At 45.8% G+C, this 22,615-nt stretch overlaps 2 protein-coding genes and 1 long non-coding RNA gene across 3 annotated transcripts; all 3 read left to right on the top strand.

Moving 5' to 3' along the window:
• Positions 1-125: 125 nt before the first annotated feature.
• gpx4b (glutathione peroxidase 4b) lies at positions 126-3,808 on the top strand. The gene is made up of 7 exons (XM_047028195.1): positions 126-245; positions 1,868-1,962; positions 2,148-2,292; positions 2,391-2,542; positions 2,755-2,779; positions 2,966-3,025; positions 3,399-3,808. The coding sequence occupies exons 1-7, from the start codon at positions 162-164 to the stop codon at positions 3,441-3,443; spliced, it is 606 nt and encodes a 201-aa protein (XP_046884151.1). The 5' UTR covers positions 126-161; the 3' UTR covers positions 3,444-3,808.
• A 1,069-nt stretch (positions 3,809-4,877) lies between these two features.
• LOC124472330 (phosphatidylinositol 4-phosphate 5-kinase type-1 gamma-like) lies at positions 4,878-13,394 on the top strand (the record flags this gene model as incomplete). Its single annotated transcript, XM_047027105.1, has 16 exons — positions 4,878-5,229; positions 7,957-7,982; positions 8,161-8,253; positions 8,579-8,709; positions 8,848-8,965; positions 10,007-10,159; positions 10,893-11,192; positions 11,313-11,518; positions 11,619-11,702; positions 11,900-11,948; positions 12,133-12,217; positions 12,355-12,525; positions 12,755-12,875; positions 12,957-12,986; positions 13,109-13,177; positions 13,301-13,394. Coding segments are annotated over exons 1-16 (1,827 nt in total), but the record flags the coding sequence as incomplete, so codon positions are not given.
• A 478-nt stretch (positions 13,395-13,872) lies between these two features.
• LOC124473228 lies at positions 13,873-17,202 on the top strand. The gene is made up of 3 exons (XR_006956704.1): positions 13,873-14,018; positions 15,044-15,127; positions 15,255-17,202. It is a non-coding gene; the product is annotated as an uncharacterized LOC124473228 (long non-coding RNA).
• The last annotated feature ends 5,413 nt before the right edge of the window (positions 17,203-22,615 follow it).

Below are 22,615 nucleotides of genomic sequence, written 5' to 3'. Positions count from 1 at the left end.
GATTGTATATGCTGTATAAAGCCTGCACTGCGATGGCTAGGGCTTGTCAACTGATGTCGATTTTTTTTCCGGCGAGGTTTTGGCAACCAAAAAGAGCGTACCAAGTAGGGTTTAAGGGGTCCTTGTGGATTTGACCTTAATGGGCGGGTTTATAAATCGTTATGCTGTTGCCTACGATGTGGGTCGTAAAGCCAGCGGTGTTTGTAGTCGGTCTGCTAGGGTGCAGAGGAATATCTAGAACGATGGTATGTATTAATTATTTACATAAACACTAGATGATCATAATATATTCTCAGTTGTGTTTCATGTGTTGTTATACATTTTCTAGGTACAAAGGTCATGGCCACTTCAATTTTAGCAAACTTTATTGTCAGGGTCCACAGTTAAACTAGTCCGATGGCAAACATGCACCCTAATCTAGTTTACACACACAGCTAACTGTACAGTACCACTGGCTACTTGGCTTCCTTAGTCTCACAAGCTAATGTTACCTATCTTATTCTATTGTACGTTAACAACACAGTTAATGTCACCGTTTGAAAATGAGAGATAACATTTCTTGCTCAATTGTACGGTATGTTGTCTAAGTGATGTATTCAAGGAAACGTAGCAGCTAGCTATTCTAGCTTTCTTGAAGAATGACCTGTAGTTTATGGAGTTATCTTGTTAATCTGCATACGCAGTTCAGAAATTGAATTGAAATGAACCATCTGGATAGTTGTGGTAATTCGTATGATTTTGGCATTCTTATGCACTCTGACTCTTTAGCAGTCGCAAAGAATACACTAGATAGGCCAAGCCTTTACGATTGAATGAGTCATTCACGCCTGCTCTGATAAATTCAATTTGACAGATCTAGGATCAGTACTCTTTAAACTGGTCAACACAATGGAAACCAAACCACCTCGTTCTTAGTAAGGACCTCAAACTAGAGTTTAATATAACAAATGTATCTTAATCTAGCAAATACCTAAGCATTAGGCTATTCAATTGTTGAAGAAACGTTCAATCATCAACAGTCCTTTTTGCTGGTACTGTACCGGTCAGGGGGGGATGGACTCCGGACTTGAGTGTTTTAATTGCGCAGTGCCAGAAGCAAGGAGATTGCTCCTGTGCTCGATGATCGACAACTTTGAAATAGTCTCCGGATAGCTCACAAAAAATAATTTGTTATGCGATACCAGGTGTGTTTTAATAGATAATTTTACGAACCAATCAGTCAAGCTGGTTTGGCAAAGGTTTCAGATATCAAACCCTCTTCACCTAGACCAGTCTCTTTATGAACCTGCTGCTTATCCCCTTTAAGGATAAGACCACCTGCAGTCTTTGTGCGCTAGCCTAAACCATAACAGACTAACAGTTAACTGGATCAGGTATTAACCTCAGAGCACAACCCAACTGTTCATTACCAGGATCATCTTGATGTGCTTATGTGGTTGTGATGAGGATAGCACATATATCTCTCTCCATGTGCAGCAATGTTGGCAGTTTGGATCAGTCCTATATCCTAGAGTAGGAACTGGAAATGTTTGTTGTTGTGCAACACTAACCCTCCTTGGTGTATCAGGGTCTTGGATCGCTCTCCACTCCCTCTCTTACCTCCAAGGTCCATTCATGGAAGCACATTCCATTTACGCAATATTGACACTATTGTCTCTGATGTAAAAACATATGCACGGAATGGTGTGTCAATTAAATGTTTATGACAATGAAACCCGATAAGTATAAGTGAAGGACAGTAAGCCATCATACTATCTGTCCTTATGAAGTTGTCTGACCAGCTTCTCTTCGTCTTTCAATCCTTTGTTTGGCACATTTTCAGTCAGTCCACTCAGTCTTGACTGAATCCTATTTTCTTCTTCTGCAGTGCGCTCAGGTAAATGATTGGAAGACAGCCAAGTCTATTTACGAGTTCTCTGCCAAGGATATAGATGGCAATGATGTGTCTCTGGAGAAATACAGGTGAGGCGGCAGAGCAAGATCATACAGGTTTCTCAGCAGATTGCTCATCTCATCTTATCTTTACTATCACAATACACTGCTATAAAATAATTACATTTAGTCATTTGGCAGACGCTCTTATCCAGAGCGAATTAAGTTAATATTTCATCATCCAGAACATGATCTTTCTCAATCTCTCCCTTCAGAGGGTTTGTGTGTATCATCACTAACGTAGCCTCTAAATGAGGTAAGACCAGGGTGAACTACACTCAGCTAGCGGGAATGCACGCCTCCTACGCTGAGAAAGGTTTACGTATACTTGGCTTCCCCTGCAACCAGTTTGGGGGACAGGTAAAAACACATTCTCTTTCGATTTCTCTCGTTTGAGTTTTTTAGGACATGGATGGGTTATTTTGAACATTCTAGTGTGCTTTGTCACTGTTCTCCAGGAACCCGGGACAGAGGCTGAGATCAAAGAGTTTGCTAAAGGCTTCAATGCAGAGTTTGACCTCTTCAGTAAGATTGATGTCAATGGAGATAATGCACACCCTCTCTTTATGTGGATGAAGCAACAGCCCAAGGGGAAGGGAACTCTGGGAAAGTGAGTTTTTGTTTTTCTGATGGGACAATATGCCCTGGTCAATATCTGTCCCTGATTTAGCCTACACACAGACAGCAAAAAGAGGTTAAATGGGTAACCTGTCACTGTGACAATAGACGAAGACAAATAAATCAAAAGTAAGAATACCGCTTACTTTTGGCTCAGGATATTTTGTTTGTAGTGGTTGATTTTCATTTTCACTTCCTTTGCAGTAACATCAAATGGAATTTCACAAAGGTAACAATTAGATGTTTTCCTTAAATGTAACATGCTTCTGTTGACCGACATCTTAACATGCTGGTGGGTTGGCAAGTAGTCTCTTCCCTAAGCAAGCAGGGTGCTTTCTGGAACAGATTCATTTTTCAGGTATTTGTGACTAATGTAACGTACCTCCTTTTAAATAAAATGTTTCTTTTCCAATAGTTTCTGATTGACACAGATGGCCAGGTTGTGAAGAGGTACGGACCAACGGATGATCCCAGTGTAAGTACAGGAAGTATTTCATATCGCGTCTGTTGGCGGAAGCTACCTGCTGTCAGTCTTCCACATACATCACGTGGTATAACGGATGGCCTATTTAGCTCTGAAAGACTGACACCTAGTGGCCAATGTAGGGGTAGCAGTGTGGCTGTTATAAAGGGTAGCTGTATAAAAGTTGTATGCCAAATAATCTTTAATACTCTATAGTTATCTATATTTTGTTTCAGTGATCATATACCCAGGATGGTTTTGGTATATCAGTTGTATGAATTGTTAGGGTTCAGGATGTAGGAGTCAGACTATTATTGTACCCCTGTCCATGGTGCTGAAAACGACATGCTCTCCCTAAAGTTCATTCTAGCCTCTGTCTCGACAGGTGGTTGAGAAAGACCTGTCCAAGTACCTGCCAAAGACTCCGTAGTATTACTCAGTAATACGTCTGACCCCCAGACCTCTCCTGTGAGAGTGTGGGTGTTGGTGGGTGTGTCTGGACCAATGACGGCCTGTCTGTAAACCCGCCCAGCGTGGAGGACAGACCTGATGAACCCAGCGTGCAAAACCCCCAGAACCAGCCACACTACACCTTACAGGACCACAGGAGAGGAGGGCTGTCGGACCAACACAGCCGTTTATCGTTCCGTCCCCCTCCCCAGATAATTTATAACCAAGGCTGAACACGGTACCTATTCATCTTTAATGGCACGTATGTCTGTAGTGTCGAGCTTCTGTCGTTTTGTTCCTTAAAGGAAATTAAATAAATTTAAAACGAGGTCACTGACCAACATATTCATGAATTGTGATTTATTTGACATTTTGAAAGTTTTGTGAGTTCAAAGACATGTTTTAGAACAGATTTGCAGTATGCCAATCCACCGTTGGATAGGAGGAAGCATGATGCCCAAGGTACCAACATAAACCCACGCAGATTAGAATTAATCCCGTATTTCCCGTCTTCCACCACACGAGGATGCTCTAGTGCAGGGGTGTCAAACTCATTTCGCATCGTGGGCCACATACGGCCTAGGGAGATGTCAAGTGGGCCGGACCATTAAAATTATACCATACTCTGCTATAAATAACCAAAATATCATGTCTTTCTTCTGTGTTATCTAGTTTAATTGATATAAAGACCATATCGTATAAAGTCCGTCCAACCGCTTTAACAAGTAATGATCTCTTCGGTGGTGTAGTTGGTTAAAGCGTTGTACGACTACATATTGTTAATGCGAATCTGGGATCCCAAGTTCGCGCCCCAGTCCAGTGAATCTCGTACGATATTCTTTAATTTTTACTGTGAGAAAATGACATAATTCTAAAGGCCTACGGATGTATCACAACATTTTAATGTGTGAGCACTAATCTCAGATCAAAATGAACACATGTAGCCTTAATTAAATATTGAATAACGTAGGGTAGTCTACCGTCGGAGACAACCACTACGCCTCATTCAGCCAGTTTAAACGGCTGCTAGATGACGCTGTTCATTTTCAAAGCGCCGATAGTTCGGCTCTTTGGGCCGGCACAATCCGGAAGAAACCACCAAAGCTTAAAACCAAGGTATTAACAACGTCGTAACAAGCAGCAGATGGCGCATTGATACCGTCTGCTGTTTTCAGTCTGTCTCAGTGATGCGGCTTGTCTTCTACTCTGATGGAAAGAGTGCGCCCCTTAGCGGATAATCCATGAATTGCAGCGAATTAAAAATATTAATTCCATGTCTTTTATGCATTTTTTCCACTTTCAAATGATCCTGCGGGCCTGATCGAACCTCCTTGGGGGCCGGTTCCGGCCCGCGGGCCGTATGTTTGACACCCCTGCTCTAGTGGCAAGGTATTTCAAAAGGCAGAGTGACGCACTACAGCGGTGGTTTTACAAGGCTGCATCTGGATCGAATGCGAGGGAAAGTGGGGTGGAAGGCAGACAACGTGCCATATTCGACAGCCTTTAGGTTATGACATTTGACCGAGTTGAACGAAAATACTGGTAACGGATGCTAACAAAAAACGACGAGGACGGTGATGTTTCCAGCGTGCTGACTGAGTGTGCGCAAACCATTGCATTCGCCCTCTCGTTGATGAAGGACACTGCTACTCGTCACTGGGGACTGTAGATGGAAGACACTACCGCTGTAGCGGGGGAGGCCGGGAGACGGGATGACAAGGAGTCGGCCCTGGGCCTCACCCTACCGCTGGACGTCGCAGACATGGGTTTGTATTGTAACACATTTCCCATCTAGATTAGGGTAGGCTCTGTAGGGACATTAATACATTTGATTGTTTTCGATGCAAGTTCGAATGGCGGCGTGACTGTGCAGATAGCTACGATACATTTCTTTACACAGGACAAGATAATAAATTATTATTACTAAGATCTTTTCAAACCAATCTTCTATTGATGCTCGCGTGCGTTTATGCTGGCTCAAAACAGCCGCTATACTAGTTTCCAATCCAAATTGGGTTTACCGCAGTGACTAACTACGGGCCAAATTCCAAAATGTGTCAAAAACTATAAATAGCCTACGTACTTTTATAATAAATGAGAACACAATACCGGTCCGAGAAAGAAAGACTGAGATGTGTGATGTGTCCCTCAAGGCGTTTACCGACATGTCAAGTGTCCCTGTGCCAAGGTAGGCTACTTGAATTAGTTTAATAAATACAGCAGTCACTAATCATACTTGATCTGAGTAATCTATAGTCCCAACAGTGCTGTGGCTAGGAAGAGAAACAGTATACAGTGGTCTGAATATTTAATAGTCAGTAAGCGTTCCAACTTCGGGTTCCTCGGGTGTCACAGAGTTTTGCTGAGTACAAACTCAGTCACAGCTAAGTGTCAGAAAAAATTACAAATATTTGTATTTAACACACACAGACAGTTGCTCATAATCTGTAATACAGTGTACTGGCTTGCAGGGTAAATACTTTTTATTTCATTTTTACAACAGTTGACAGTTCTCTTGTACCAATCACTGAGGGGATTCTCTCTCACACACACACACTCACATTGAGAGGAGGAGCACATTAACCACTGTAATCAGCTTATCAGCACACAGGCTCATGTGTCAGCAGCAAGGCAGGCATCTGGTCCACTCCTCCCTTCAGCTCATCCCTCACTCGTACTCTCCTCTCCTTACTTATAAACCTAAAGGTTCTAGACACTGATCTAGATTGGCACTATACAATAATCAGCACACATACTGTCCGATTCCCCATGAGTAGTTTCCAAGTAAAAATGTTGACTGTATATGGTGGGGAAGCTTACAATAGCTATCAGAGTGCATGGCTGAATGAGTGAAGTGCCAGCCTGCCTATATCACCTAAATCTACAGCACCAGAGTACATCCTGTTCTGCTTCTGCCAGCTCTGATCAACCCTGTCAGATTTAGACGTCTCCTTTCCCCGTGGTTACTGTACAAACTGGTCCATGGATGGGGTGTGTGTGTGTGTTTATGTGCGTGCGAAAAATAAGTGTGTGTTTGTGTTCCTGTGTGGGTGTGTTTGTTTGCCTATGCGTACAGTGTGCATGCTAACAGATGTTCCTTGAGGTTTAATGTAATGAGAGAGAGAGAGAGGATAGTTGTAAACAGAATGGTTCTCCAGGCAGCAGGGATGCCTCTTCAACTCATGCTGACTGTACTTCCCAATAGCACTCTGCAACAGGCGGCCATTTTCTGAGCTGACTAGTGAGAGGTCTAATCCTTTTTGCCTTTAGACAAACACTCTCACACACAGAGATGGTCACAAACAAGAATATCAGAACCAGTATCAAAACATTATTGATTTACAGTGCACTGCTCTTTAAAAGATTCTTAAAGGTTTAACTTGGCTCTGTTGAGTGCTGCATAGCAGCATTGTGAAGTCATATGAATGTTGGAAAAGTGCTGTATAAAATCACATGTAATGTTGAGAATCGTCTGACCTGATTTTAGTGTATAGAGGACTGTGTGTCTCGCTGGGTTCTGGCTCAGTTTTTCTTTCTCGCTGGGCTCCGTTTCCGTTTTCTCGATCTATCTTTCCCTCTCTCCCTCTCTTTCTGCCGGGCCAACTTCCTGGTGCTATATTTCCCATTGGCCAGTACCAGTCCTCTCCCTTCACTCTGATAGGTTGCTGGAGGAAGACATGTGGTGACCCAGGAGACGCCACAGGTATCAGCCAATGACAAGGAGATCAGATTAGTCAGGAAGTCAATCCAATAGAATGTCACCTTCCCAGGACAGATCTGACCCAGGAATAGACAGCAGAGTAGCAGCAGACATTTGCATTTAGTCAGACACAGACCTCTGGGATACCACAGGCCCAGCCTGCACAGTGACTGGAGGGCTGGATTTTGTCATTTTTATTGTGTTGGATTATCCTACAACTGGAGTGAAGTTAGAAATCCTGCAGGTGAGAGATGTTTGCAGTTCAGAAAACTGTGTGCTCTTGTAAGGTTCTCATTTATACTCTCAAGGAGTTAATCCGCCTTCTAAATTGCTCTTAATATTGAAGCCTGCCTTATTGCTGATGTCTGCTGCATTACAATGAAGTGACTTTCCATATAAAATATATAAAATATAATATATATATATAATAAGAATCTTAATAAATAGAACTGGAATTCCGATGTAATGTGGGTGTACTGCGTAGGGAGTTAAACTTATGCGACTTGTTACATTGTTTGTTTTGTTTCAGAATTGTAAGAGACAGGGTGATCACTATGAGATGGACCATTCATTCTTTTTTGGAGACCATTAGAAAAAATGTACATAGGATGGAGGAACCCCCAAGATACATGAACATCCCTAGGAGGTCCTTTACCTATCAGGGCATCTCTCAACACAATCATACAGCAGAGATAGAAACTAAGCATGACTTTCAGCCACTGCTAAATGTAGTATTGATGATCTCCTCTACTCTCTTCTCTCTCTCTGCTCTTTTTTCTGTTTCCGTTAACAGACGCCAAGAAAGCTCAGATAACAGAGGTAAGTTCCTCGTCCATCTCTCTCTCTCTCTCGCTCTCTCTCTTTCTCTCTTTCTCTTTCTTTCTCTCTCTGACTCTCTCTCTCACACACACAAACACATTCACATACATACATGATGTTCCACAAGTCTCTCCCATTATCGGTCATTCTGATGTTTCTCCATCATGCCTGTTTTCAGATGCCGTCTCCTACAATCCAGCTGGGGCCAGGCCAGGAGAAGAAGATAGGCCACCGGAGAGTAGACGCCTCTGGAGAAACCACCTACAAGAAGGTCCTCTCCCCCCCTCTCTCTTCTCCCTCTCTCCCCCCCCCTCTCCCCCCCCTCTCTCACCTCCCCCTCTCTCTCTCCTCTCCCTCTCTCACCCCTTAACCCTCATCTTCCTCTTCTAATTGTAATTCATCCCCCTGAGAATAAAAGATTCACCATAAATAGAGCTCCTCCAGACTCACCTGTAAATCGTCCTTTACGTATAGCTTGAAGGATCTCACAAGATTCTAGTATTCGGCCATCTACAGTATGAGTACACTCTGGAAATGTGATGTCCAAGCTTTGTCTCCTTGTTTACTGAGGCCTTCTGTGTGTGCCCCTCTTCCAGACCACCTCGTCTGCCCTGAAAGGTGCCATCCAGCTGGGCATCGGCTACACCGTGGGCAACCTGAGCTCCAAGCCTGAGAGAGATGTACTGATGCAAGACTTCTATGTGGTGGAGAGCATCTTCTTCCCCAGGTGTGTGTGTGTGTTTGTGTGTGTGTATGTGTCTGTCCTTTTTGTTTGAAGAGTATCACATGGCCAGTTTCTCTCTCTTCCCAAAATGAATGTAATGCAAAGAATTGTGATCTCTCCCCTCCCTCCCCTGCTCCCCAGTGAGGGCAGTAACCTAACCCCTGCTCACCACTACCCAGACTTCAGGTTTAAAACCTACGCCCCTGTGGCGTTCCGCTACTTCAGAGAGCTGTTTGGGATCCGACCGGATGACTATCTGGTGAGTCAGTTCCTGTAACCCAGCTATCACTGATGATAAGACCCAACAACCTTACTAGGAGTATCCCACATTGTTTACATAGCGCTTACTTGACATAGAGATGTTTTATGACAAAGGATTTTTCATCTGGAGGTGCGTCTTTATGCAAGATAAATAAAGCTGTAGAGGTGTGTCCTGTGTATTCAAACACACACACATATACACAAACACAGGCACATATACCTGGGAACCTACCCGTGCTAACAGAACCTAACAGTCTCAGACATCCCCAGACACATTCAGTCACACGTAGAATCTCACATTTGACCTGCACCAGATGGAGATTAGCAGACTAATACCTTCTTTTTAAAGCACGATGGAAGACACCCAATTTTATTAAAATTTTTGTGAGTGAGAGAATGTGTGCGTTGGTTTGCATGTGTGTGTAGTTGTGTCTTTGGTGCACGTTTGGGTTGGCCTGTGCACAAATGCATATGTGTTTACAAGTATGTATTGTATGACAATGGCACTAGATTAATAATCATTGTTCATATTCAACACAAATACCGTAATTTTCGGACTATAAGGCACACCGTTATATAAGCCGCAGCAACTAAGTTGAGTGATGTGTACATATATAAGCCGCACTGGACTATAAGCCGCAGGTGTTTTCATGTTTAATCACCATATGTAAGGGTTCGTGCACAGAGGGGATTGAGGGGAAAGAGATGGCTGCTTGAGGAAGCTCCCATTTATTAACCGTTAGCCGTTGAAACTAAAATTACGGTAATCCAATTTTTACAATTTCTCTGATAAATCCAGGCCACAGGCTCCATGTTGACCTAGACTACAGAGTATTGAGGTGTGTACCAGCAGAACCACAGTAGAGTAGTGATCTCCATCTCTGTAAGCTTGTTAAAGTGGCTGATCCAGTCTCAGGTGCCGGGCCAAATGTCCTGTCCAGCTAACAAGGACTGCAAGCTTCTGTCCTGTGCCACTTTAACCATTTTAGCGTAACTAGCTATTGACCTTGTGATCTAATCTGTGTGTGTGTATCTCCAGTACTCTTTGTGTAACGAGCCTCTGATCGAGCTCTCCAATCCGGGCGCCAGTGGTTCCATTTTCTATGTGACCCGTGATGATGAGTTTATCATCAAAACTGTGGATCACAAGGAGGCAGAATTTTTGCAGAAACTACTTCCTGGATACTACATGGTGAGTGTAGAGACTTGGCAAGGTTTGATACATGGCTGTCTTTACCTTCAGCCTTACATCCTGGAGTTGACCCGGCTCAGCTGTGACGTGTTTAGAGCTTTGTGTGTGTGTGTGTGTGTGTGCTATCAAGTAGACATGGAGCACCTGGGCTGACCCAGGCCAAGAAGTTTAAGGCCACACACACTAAGCACATGCATGGCCAGGCTTAGCCTCTGAAAACTCACACTGTCTGCCAGGTGGCTAGGCCAGGGGAGGGATCCACAGGGATCTCTCTGTCTCTCACCCTCTCTCTTTCTCTCTTTCTTTCTTTCTTTCTCTCTCTCCCACCCTCACTCTCTGTCTCTCTCTCTGTCTCTCTCTCTCTCTCTCTCTCTCTCTCTCTCTCTCTCTCTCTCTCTCTCCCACCCTCACTCTCTCTTTCTCTCTCTCACCCTTACTCTCTCTTTCTCTCTCTCACCCTCACTCTCTGTCTTACTCTCTCTGCCCTCCATCTCTCTCCCTGTCTCTCTCTCTAAGGAGAAGCCTTGTAATGTGGACCAAGTCTGTTTCTCCCCATTCTAGATAGGTTTACCTAATTACAGCCATACCGACAGCTGTAGATATAGTTATATTCCATACATACGGTATACTGGTAAGTGTTTAACATGTGTATGTAATATAATGAACAGATCAGAACTCCATTCTTTCTCCCACATTTCCCTCTTTCATCCTCCTCCTCTCCTTCCTCCCCCAGAACTTAAACCAAAACCCACGGACCCTGCTGCCCAAGTTCTTCGGCCTCTACTGTGTCCAATCAGGAGGCAAGAACATCCGCATCGTGGTCATGAACAACGTCCTGCCCCGCTCCGTGCGTATGCACCTCAAGTTCGACCTGAAGGGCTCCACCTGCAAACGCCGCGCATCGAAGAAGGAGCGGGAGAAATCCTGCCCCACGTACAAAGATCTGGACTTCCTGCAGGATGTCCCTGACGGACTGTCCCTCGACCAGGACACCTACAGCGCCCTGGTCAAGACCCTACAGAGAGACTGTCTGGTGAGGAGGGAGAGAATGATGGAGGGAGGGAGGGAGGGAGGTGAGAAATGGGAACATACAGGGGGATAGAAAACCACTCTTCAAAAAACCAAAGTGTGTGTGTGTCTGTTGTGTGTGCAGGTGCTGGAGAGTTTTAAGATCATGGACTACAGCTTGTTGCTGGGTGTCCATAACAAGAACCAGGCTGAGCGGGAGCAGCAGTCCCAGGGCTCTCCCACAGGGGGCGATGACAAGAAGCCAGCCCCACAGAGAGCCCTCTACTCTACTGCCATGGAGTCTATTCAGGGAGGGAAAGCATGCAGGGACACACTGGACCACGATGACACGTGAGTCACACACACAAACACACACACACACAGACATACACAAATGCACACTAACACACAGAAACACACACATAAACTGGGCTTTCCCATCTGTCTCCAGGATGGGGGGTATTCCAGCTGTGATTGGCAAAGGAGAACGAGTTCTGCTCTTCATTGGGATCATCGACATCCTCCAGTCCTACAGGTAGACCTCTCTGACCCACCCAAGCTTCTCACACGAGTCATAAGGGACGACTTATGGTCCACTGAGTCACTGAGTCGCATCATAACCTACAGTATGTTCCTGACCGATTCATTGATCCTGCCCTGTCATTTCAGTAATGGATCTGTTACCGCTTTCTCCTTCTCCTTTTGATCTCTGCTCCTTCTCTTGTCTTCAAGGCTTATCAAGAAACTGGAGCACTCCTGGAAGTCCCTTATTCATGATGGGGTGAGGCCTCTTTTTCCTAGTACACATTCATGAGTACACACTCGTCCACACACACCGTGCTCATATATACACACACACACACACACACACACACACACACACACACACACACTCACACACATGTTCACAGACACACACACATACACTCACACTTCTAAATACACCCTCTCATTATCTCCCTCAGGAAACAGTGTCAGTCGTCAGGCCCAGTTTCTATGCTGAGAGATTCTACAAGTTTATGAACACCACCGTTTTCAGGAAGAGCTGTTGTGAGTACGCACACCCACAGAAACTCACACATATTTACAACACAAAAAATGTTTACCAGTGGTGGGAAACCTACATTTTTTATCAGTTGTGGGAAACCTAGAAAAAACCATGTGACCTCTCCTCTGTCCACCCCCAGCTCTGCGGTCCTCCCCATCTAAGAGAGGGCGAGGGGCACTCCCTGTGCCCAGACACAGTGCTCCTGGGGCAGGCTGGTCGGCCGGCCAGCAGCCCTCAGAGAGTGAGGAAAACCAGGAGAATCTAGAGAACCTAAGGGGAGCTCGCTGCCTCCCCCAACTGGAGGAGGAGGGTAAGACAGGACTGGTCCAAACAGACTTGCACTGTGAAGGTATGCATAACATCAATGTAGTTACATTGCTCTCTCTCTCTCTCTCTCTCTCTCTCTCTCTCTCTCTCTCTCTCTCTCTCTCTCTCTCTCTCTCTCTCTCTCTCTCTCTCTCTCTCTGTCTCTGTCTCTGTCTCTGTCTCTCTCTCTCTCTGTCTGTCTCTCTCTGTCTCTCTCTCTCTCTCTCTCTCAGGTCATCCATGCACTCCTCCCTCCTTTGAGGATGCCACCACTGTGTCTATTGCTACCACCCTGTCTTCTAACAACTCTCTCCCCACCACTCCCTTTGATACACCAGAGCATCCCCGCTACAGGTACATACACACACAAACACACGTACACTCAAACTGGATAGAGAGACATGTATATTCTCACCCTTGTTTTCTCCCCTGCAGACGACAAACCCATTCGCCTGGTGTGGTCAGGTAAGCCCAACACAAACATCATCTGGAACTAAGCTTTGAATCATGATGTAGAGAAATGTCTGTGTCTGAAATTTCCTTCTGGCTTCTAATTTCACTTCCTGTGCTGGCCCATGTACTTCCAGGTCTCAGCAGGAAGTGGTGGAGGTTCATGAGGAGAAGCAGCAGAACATCACAGTGGAGGTGGAGCTGACGTAAGCCTAAAGCACACACACACACATACACACACAAACAGACACACACAAACATAAAATTTCTGCTGTGTTTTTGAGGTGCAGGCCGTTCCCTGTGGAATAAACAGTGTATGTTTCTCACAGTCAGGCTCCTAGGACCCCTGAACTGACACAGGGGTCTGAAGTGGTCTCCCCTGCCCCGCCCTCTGCCAGCCAACCCTCCTCCACCCTCCCCCCTTCATCCTCACCTCCCTCCATCCCTTCCTCCTCTGCTCCCCTATGCTCTACCCTCCCCCCTTCATCCTCACCTCCCTCCATCCCTTCCTCCTCTGCTCCCCTATGCTCTACCCTCCCCCCTTCATCCTCACCTCCCTCCATCCCTTCCTCCTCTGCTCCCCTATCCTCCACCCTTCCCCCATCCTCCTTCCCTCCTACTTCAACCGACCAGCCTTCTGATGTCCCTCCTTCCACTCCTCCCTCTGCTCTCCCCCCCTCCTCCCATCCCCCCAGCTTGCCTTCCTCAACCCCTCCATCCACCCCTCCATCTTCTACTGCTCCTCCCTCCTTTCCTCCTTCCTCAGCTCCTCATCCCTCCTCCTCCTCCACCCTGCCTTCATCCACCATTCCATCCTCCTCTGCCTCGACTGCCTCCCACTCCTCCACCCTCCCTCCTTCCTCTATCCCTCCCTCAGTTCCTTATCCCTCCTCCACCCTCACCTCCTCCACCCTTCCCTCGACTCCTCCCTCCTCGCTTCCACCAAGCCCCCAGGTGAGGGCGGGGCCCCCCGCATCCAATCATCTCTCGGCGGCCAGCAGCCACAACTCACTTGAGGGGGAGGTGCCTGTGTCTGACATCTACTTTGTAAGTCCCTCCCACCTCTCTTGCTTCCTGGTCACATGTTAGCTCATTAAGCAGACAGTGTTGGAACTCCTGGTCCTTGTTGAGTTCAGATGCTGTGTCTTTTTTCTGACAGTGGCACAGTCAGGACAGCGTGTTTGAGCTTTGAGGGTGAGGGCCAGTGTGCCTGTGTGTGTGTGTGTGTGTGCGTGCGTGCGTACGTGCCAGAGAGAGTTGAATTTCACTGTAGCTATTTGCTTTTTTTTGAACGAGAACACATGGCTACCATTGCATGTGCCCGAGTCTTAATATATGGACACACCTACTGAACACTTAATGACATTTAGTCATGTAGAGGTAATTGCCTTGGGCTTTGCATGCTGCATGTGTATGGATGTGTGTGTGTGTGTGTGTGTATGTGGTGTCCTTCGTCTTTTATCCATCCATCATCACCAGTGACATTCTAAAGCAGAGCATCATGCTTCATGTGGTCTGTAATCTGTCCCTCAACCTTTTGAGCCATGTCTATATGTTCTCCATTTTCACTCTCTTTTTCTTTTTCTCTCCTCTCTTCCATCCCACCCCTGTCTATTATTTCCCACCTGTCACTTGTCTCCTGTCCTCCACACACCCTCTTTCCTCCTCGTGTGTGCGTGCGTGCGTGTTTGTGTGTGCGTCGATCAGTATGCGGATGGAAGATATTGGGTGTACTCTCCCGTTCTTGGCCGTCGTAAGCTCAACTCTAGCTCGAGCTACAATGTAAGTCCCAGCCTCTGTAGAAACCTATGGAACACCAGTAGCTGCCCCCCCTCTCCTAAACCCCCCTCTGCCTCAGTCACTGGTGAATGGGTGGTGTAGAGCATGCTGCCACTGGAACAGGACTGTACTGCACCTTTAAGGAGTAACCCTCTGCTCTCTTCTTCTCTGCTTCAACTCCATTGAACTGTTCTACTGTGCTCTACCCTAATCTGTTCTACTGCACTCTGCTTTACTCTCCTCTGTTCTACTCTACCCCCCCCCCCCCTGCTGGCTGGCTGGTGTGCCTGCAGACTCAGGAGGACAGGAGCTGGGTATACTCTCCTCTGCACTACGGCTCAGAGTCCAGACCAGCCTCCGACGGAGAGAGCGAGACAGTGAGTACACGCTTCACTCGCACCCTTCAGACAAGTGTGCGCTTGTCATTCGCGTTTGGTCCCTCCCTCTGTGTTTCCTTGAATGCCCTTCTCGCATTCACCCCGTTCTTGATCCGTCTCCCCCTAGTAAGCTGAGTGCTGTCCATGCTGAGGAGAGGACCTACACTCTGTCCACGCACTCGCTGATGCTTTATGAAGCCTGTACGAATGCTCCCAGATGCTTCCATGATGCTACATAACCTCTGGTGTCACAAGCTGCACATGAAGACCTGTAATACGGACTGAGATTGAGATAGAGGAAAAAAACACACAAATATATACACACGCACATACACCAATGTATAAACAATCACACACACACATATACAGACCTAAAAAAAAAAGTATGCAACACTATTGTACTATTGGGAAGTAAACCAACGTATTGAATAGGATATCTGTAACCATCTCCAATACACCATGTACAAACTTAACTCCATCCAGAAGAGAACTCTGTGTCTGACCCAGAGAAGTGACCCTGGCTCTGTACCTGGTAATGTTATGTGGTGAACATGCTTTTCCGGTGTTTGATATTTCTGTTCCTCGTGCTGGTCTTTCAGTCATGACGTGTTCATGTTAGTTCAAGGTTGACTATCATGTGTTCTAATGAAGTATTTGACTGGTGTTTTTTTTTTTTTGTATCTTTGCATGGTGGAGGTGTGGCTTTTATGTGAAACAACCCCTTTTGGTTTCCCAGTTGTTGTTTTGTCATGTGGGACAATGTTACTGTCTCCAGGTGTTCTGACATGCAGTGGACTCTCTCCCTAACACGGGTACCGACCAGTCTTGTTTTCCTGTGTTTGGGGTCCTGTACCGTGTCTGTCCAGACTCTGGCTATGCAAACAGACCAAGGTGTGTGTTTACGTTTCCCCTGCAGAGCTGTCCTGTGCTCCAACACGTCCTGTGGTCATCCCAGCTCCTCAGTGGGACACTTGTTGCAATATTCATAATCAATGTATTTTTAGCACTTTATAAGACATGTATCCAACAGTGGTATTGAAAACTGTTTCTGGTTTCAATCATTGGTTATCTTTGCTTTCACAGATGTATAGTACTTTGTTTATTGATGTATTTGTTTATTGAACTTACTTTTTGAAATGATCTGTAGTATCTGGTGGTTGGCTTATCAGAGTGATCCATATGCCCATTCTGTCAACTGCAGTGTTTATTGATGATATAACTGCCTTATAGAGAAGACATTCTTCTATTTTCAGTTCCCCTACATATTCGAATGCTTTTAGAGATGGCACTAATGTTTTTTGTATTATTATTGATCAACAATATGATTTGATTTTCAAACATTTAAGGTTTTGTCCTTGGCTTTAAGGGAGGTATCCTAAGTCTGATCTAATCATTTCAGGATCCTCAAAGGATTTATTTTTTAAAAGAAAATGAAAGGAAATAATCCATAATCCTGTTTGTTGATGAATTGTAGAAAGTCTACATCCTTGTTTCTGTGTGTGCATGCATGTGTGTGAGTGAGTGTGAGTGAGTGATGCCTCGTGTCAAAATGACAGAACAAAAGAGAGAAACAAATGGATGTAACGATGTACTGATCAAAGAAGACCTGTTGCTCTCACCCTGCCTACCATTAACCAGAGGTACAGAGTTCTTCCCAGGACTCTGTCCCATCAGCTATGAGCTATTAGCTGTCAGCTTTCAACTATGAACCATTAGCTGTTAGCTATCAACCATGAGCTATGAGCTATCAGCATGACTACGAAGGATATGCACCTCCAGGGGCCTCAGAGGCTCACATTGGAACACTAGTCATTACTAAGTCTAATAAGGAAGCCTGGGCATGAAGGGATCTGCTTGCTACACAAGCTGAGATGAGCCTGCACGTCATGTGGACCAGGTTAGCCCAAGCTGGTGTGGGGACCAGAGGATTGGGTTTGGGACTTCCTGTATATGTTGATAAGAGTATACTGTGATATGTAACTGTGATGGTCACATGTGTCTGCTGAAAACAACATGCCTGTCTGTTTGTACAGTGTTTGTAAAAGACGTTAGATGATCACTGTGTAAAAAGATTAAAGGATATCTTGTGTAAGAAAGGAAATGGTGGGGAACACATTGTCAATTTGTGATTACTAACACCTGAAACATCTTTCCAGCTATAATGTTTGAGATTTTAAGTGAACAAGGGCATTTTCTGCACAGGAGAATATATTCAAAAGAATGCACAAAGTACAATTATTTGACCACGTGTTGTGCTGGAGCTGGCACCATACATTGTGTTTACCTAAGCCAACCACTAGATGGCAACAGAACACCCAAAAATACAACAACATTATAACTTACCCTACCACTCAATCATTGATTCCACTTCAAAATGGTTGGGAGTTACCAAGTGTGTGTGTATGTTTGTGTGTGCGTCAGACCAATGCTTATACATTCCCTTTCTTATTACTTGGGGTGGTGGTATCTCTATAAACAGACACATAGTTTGACGTGAATATCCTGTTCTTTTTGCCCTGGGTCGAAATGACTCAGTCTCAAGCAGCATGAAGAGATATTGTTAGTCTCTGGTAACACACAAACATACACATACAAAGCATCTCCGTTTCTTGCTTACACTCTCGCATGCTCAGCCTGGGGTAAGAGGAGCACAACTTAAAGGGTAAACAAAGGAGGAAGAAAAAAAGACAAGACAACAAATGTCTAATTATATGTTTAGAATATGTATTTTACATTGACCTACTATCAACGTAGTAACCAACATAAAGCAGGCTCTTTGAGCAGCTATCCTGTGTCTGGGGGTAGGAACTCTGGGTGGGGTCAGAGAGTCACAACCTGTGTGTATACCAGAGGTGAAATGAACCATCACACAGTACAGCTTTCATCTGCAGCACATCCAAACAAATGGCTTTGTTCTTTCAAAGGAGAGGGAGAAGAAAGCAGCCAATAAACAACCAACAGGGAGGGACAGACAGTGAGAGTGTTCGTGTGATTTAGAGTCTGTCTGTGTGTGTGTGTGTTTGTGTGTCTGTTTGTGTGTGTGTGTGAGTGTGTAAGAGATCAAAGCTGCGAGGAGGATTTGGAATCCCTGCGTGGGAGGTGAAGCCTTGCACACCTGCACACCTTCCCTTCCCCTGACAGCCCCCACAGTAGTAGAAGACCATCTCACTGTAGGAGTGAGTTGAGCGCCTTTGGAATCAATACCATCATATCTTCCTCCCCTGCCATAGATATTTCTTGCTCTCAACACAAGGATATTGTCTGAAACACAATTTAGGTGACGTGCACAACATTTTGAGGAAAAATCCTTTCTTCCTTTTCTAGTCTTTCACAATGTTTCTTACTAGGCAGTATCTCTCTACCTTCGCCAGGAGGGAGAAAACAAAGCCATCGATTTCTAATCCTAATCCCCCTTTCTACTGCCTCTCCTATTGATCATCACTCCATCCTTAATGAGATGAGGAATAGAGGACTGATGAAGGACAAATCTCCCTTGGCCTCTGCTGCTCGGATCCTTTTCCCTCCTTGTCTCCTCTGTTCCCCCTCCCTGATACGAGGGCTCTCCCTTCCCCCTGGTGTCTTTTGACCCCGTGGAACCAAGGAGCCCCAAGGTGCACGAAGTGCTGTGTGTTGGTGGTGTGTTTCTGGTGATAAGGACACCAGAGTCGGACCAGGATCGGGTGTCTTCCTCGAGGGGTTGAGGGTGGGTGCTGATCTGTTGGCGTCTGGGAAGCCCTCTGGGTCACTGCTTGGAAAAGGTCTATACAAAGAAAATGTGATTAGATGTACTTTGATTGGAGTGGTTGAACACACCTACCCAGATCTGGGTCTCTGTTCTGGGGACTGTGTTCATGGCCAAACCAGCCTGTGCAGCGAGAGGCTGAGGCTGACTGATCACCTTCCTCCTCACAGTTTCGTATCTTGGCAGTAAAGATATCCGCCCTCCATCCCCAAAACTCTCAACACCCCCGCATCCAACCTATCCTAAACACTCCGCCCACAGCCAGCCCCTTGCTCTGTCAGCGAGGGTCTAGTGTTTCAGTCTAAACAGCAGTAATGGTCCAGCCTGTGTTTGGCTTTAGAGTGCCATGTACTGGGCTCTGAGTACCTGCTATTCTATGCTAATGGCTTCCCCCTGCTGGAGTGTAATGCTATAGCTGGGCTTTCATCCACTTGATCTTATGTAAACATTGTACAAGCTGTGGGTCTACATCTTGGTTGTCCTGGGGGTCATTATGTGGGTTCATTACAGTGGCTGCATGACACCAGAGTAGGTTGCTGTGACTTCACTCACTCACTTCCTGGTTAGTGTGAACTCATCTGTGAGACCACTTTCTCCCAGTTTTCCGACAGTCTAGTCTCTCTCAGCCCAGTCTCTCTGTGTCTAATCTCTTTCGCCCCAGTACATCTGAATCTTGCCTATCTCTTGGCCCAGTCTATCTCCATCTAATCTCTCTTAGTCTAGTCCCTATCAGGCCAGTCTCCAGACAGGCAGGGCAGTGCCTGCAGCAGCACCGTGGCAACCCTCAAACTACTATTATGGGCTGTTTCCCAGAAACACATAGAAATACTGGGAGTAAGGTATATCTTATCTTTGTTTAAGACGGTATGTTTTATGTATCCAAGATAAAAAACTGTAAAGTGTCAAACGTGATTGCCTACTGTTGCCTACAGATCAGAGTTACGGTGTGTGAACTCAAGCAGATGGAGAGGGTGTGTGTGTGTGAATTTGATGTGTATGTTATGAGTGTGTGTATACAGCAGTGTGGGATTAATGTTCATCCACAATCCTATTCCCCAAGGGATTATGGGTAAACAATGACAGGGACGTGGGAGGTCTGCAGACCACACCCTCCAACCCCGACCTCAGGAACGACCTATGAGTGACCCCTGGTGTGCACCAATAAGATCTAATCATCTGCCACCAGCAAACCTGTTTGGGGAAATCAGCTTGTGTTGTGGTGCAGCTCCAGTATTGCTTCCTACAACCGAAAACACCCCCACTCATCCAGATGAGTCTGTGAGTTATTTCCAGTTGTTTGTTACGTGTCAGTTTTAGTGAGTTTGTGACTTATTAGGCTTCCCTTCCTTTCCTAAAAGGTTTCCTTTCCAGTGAGAAAAAACAGTAATCCACATTTGACAGTACCAAACAGCAATTCTAATGTGACTCTATCAAAGATCAAATAATATTGATGTATCAGCACACAAATGAAGAGCGATATACAGTCACTGCAGGACACAAAATGCTACAGGTCTGCTCATTTAAACTTTCTCTAATCGCCTTTTAATGTCTGTTAGACTCATGAATCGTCTGATAATGTCTGTCAGATGTTACCTGTCGGCTAGCAGCAGGCAAACTGGGTTCAGGACACGAGTGAGTGGCTCAGATAATGAGAGAGAATGAGGTTGCCAGATTGGGCAGGTGGTCAGGAAGAAGAAGGGTGGGGTGGGAGGGGGGGGGGGGGTTCTGGAAGCTGCTGAGAAAGAGAGAAAGTGGAGAGAGACATTACTTTGGGTGACATTCTATGTCTCCTCTCTATCCTGAGCCCATAGCATGCACACACACACACACACAGACTTACGGCCACTCCATCAGGGTTACCGTGGGAATGCCTGTGGCATTATATCATTCATTGAGGTGAGGATTTTAATCCTGAAACAAATGTAGACCCTGTGAGTGTGTGTATGTGTGTGTGTGTGTGTGTGTCTAAACCTCATCTCACACACATTAAGACATGGCCGACTGCGCAGTAAAGACACCCCACTGCCACTCCCACATGGAAGAGCAGACAGGATTAGCCAGCTCTATAAGAACACTAATCTGGTGACAAAACCTCTCAATAATGTCCCACTGAGAAAGAGAGAGGCGGAGAGACAAGGAGAAGGATTCAATTTAAGCTGTCCCTCTAAGTTTCATATATGGAGAGGGCAAAAAGATACAGACGGAAAGAGAGAATGAGAGAGAGAGAATGAGAGAGGCACATGTCTGCTTTTTGGCCTGTGGGACTGGTATGTTCCCTATGAATCAACACACAGTGTATTAGTGGGCCACAGTATCTGCTGTGTGCAGGTGGAGTGACAGAGGCGTTCACGATGTAAAAGCTACTTTTCAGTACGAAACAAAATGTGCTTCTCGAGGGTACCAACATTCATGAAAAGATTCATTTAAATATTTTGCCAATAGTCTGAATTAGAGTCCCTCTATTTGTGCTGATTCCTTGATGCTCAAACCAAACACCCATATTTACAAACACACAGACACACAGAGAGCTATCCAAATCTGTGCCTTACACAGTTAACAGGATCAGCTCTGCAAAATAACTGTCCTACCATATCTCAGCCCTGCACCCATACCCCCTGAAGGCTATGCGTGTGTATGAGGTTGTAAGTGTGTGTGAGTACAGAGTATTTTCTCTCTCTGTACAGACTCATATGTGTATATACAGTGGTGATCCTATGCTCTAAAGCTATGCTAATTGTAATATTTTAATGGAAGACGACTTTGGCCAGGACCACTGGAGCAGGTATTGACATAAAGCACTGTGCTGGAGGCTGAGCCTGAGTCTGGGGCTGGCTAACTGCACCACTGTGCTGGAGGCTGAGCCTGAGTCTGGGGCTGGCTAACTGCACCACTGTGCTGGATGCTGAGCCTGAGTCTGGGGCAGGCTAACTGCACCACTGTGCTGGATGCTGAGTCTGGGGCAGGCTAACTGCACCACTCTGCTGGATGCTGAGCCTGAGTCTGGGGCAGGCTAACTGCACCACTCTGCTGGATGCTGAGCCTGAGTCTGGGGCTGGCTAACTGCACCACTCTGCTGGATGCTGAGCCTGAGTCTGGGGCTGGCTAACTGCACCAATGTGCTGGATGCTGAGCCTGAGTCTGGGGCTGGCTAACTGCACCGCTGTGCAGCGTCACTTCAGCGTAAAGCAGCCTTTCTTTCTCCCCTCCCTCTCTCTTTCTGTGTTGCACACTCTCCTTCAGACAGATCCGGCTCATTAAACATCATCAGCATACTGCCTGCTGTGTGAGTGTGGATGTGTGTGGATGTGTGTGTGCACCCGTAATATATGCGCTTCTCGTTAGTATGGGAAAACATTGACGTTTTGCAAAGATCCCGGATCATGTTTTCCTCTAGTTTATGTATCAAAGGCTTCCTCCAATCAGTTCTTCAGTGTGTTTGTTTGTGCCTGTATGTTTCGTGTGTCTACGTGTGGCGTGTGTGTTCTGGAGACAGATGTTTGCTGATTAGACGAGTTCTGACTGCCAGCTCAGCTGCCCGATTCACCTCAGACAAAAAATTGACGAAACACAGGCTCTCATGGGGACAGCTTCCTCCTTCACACACACACACACACACACACACACACACACACACACACACGTGTGTGAGTGTGAAGGCAACTCTCCAGCAGGGTTTTCCTCAGGCTGTTTATTCCTACTGTTTGGTGCAGGAGACCTTCCTCTGCTGACACACACACACACACATC

This window comes from Hypomesus transpacificus, chromosome 10 (genome assembly GCF_021917145.1).
Source record: "Hypomesus transpacificus isolate Combined female chromosome 10, fHypTra1, whole genome shotgun sequence".
Taxonomy (NCBI): domain Eukaryota; kingdom Metazoa; phylum Chordata; class Actinopteri; order Osmeriformes; family Osmeridae; genus Hypomesus; species Hypomesus transpacificus.
The sequence above is the reverse complement of the archived record's forward strand: the minus strand, read 5'-3'. Positions and strand labels throughout refer to the sequence as shown.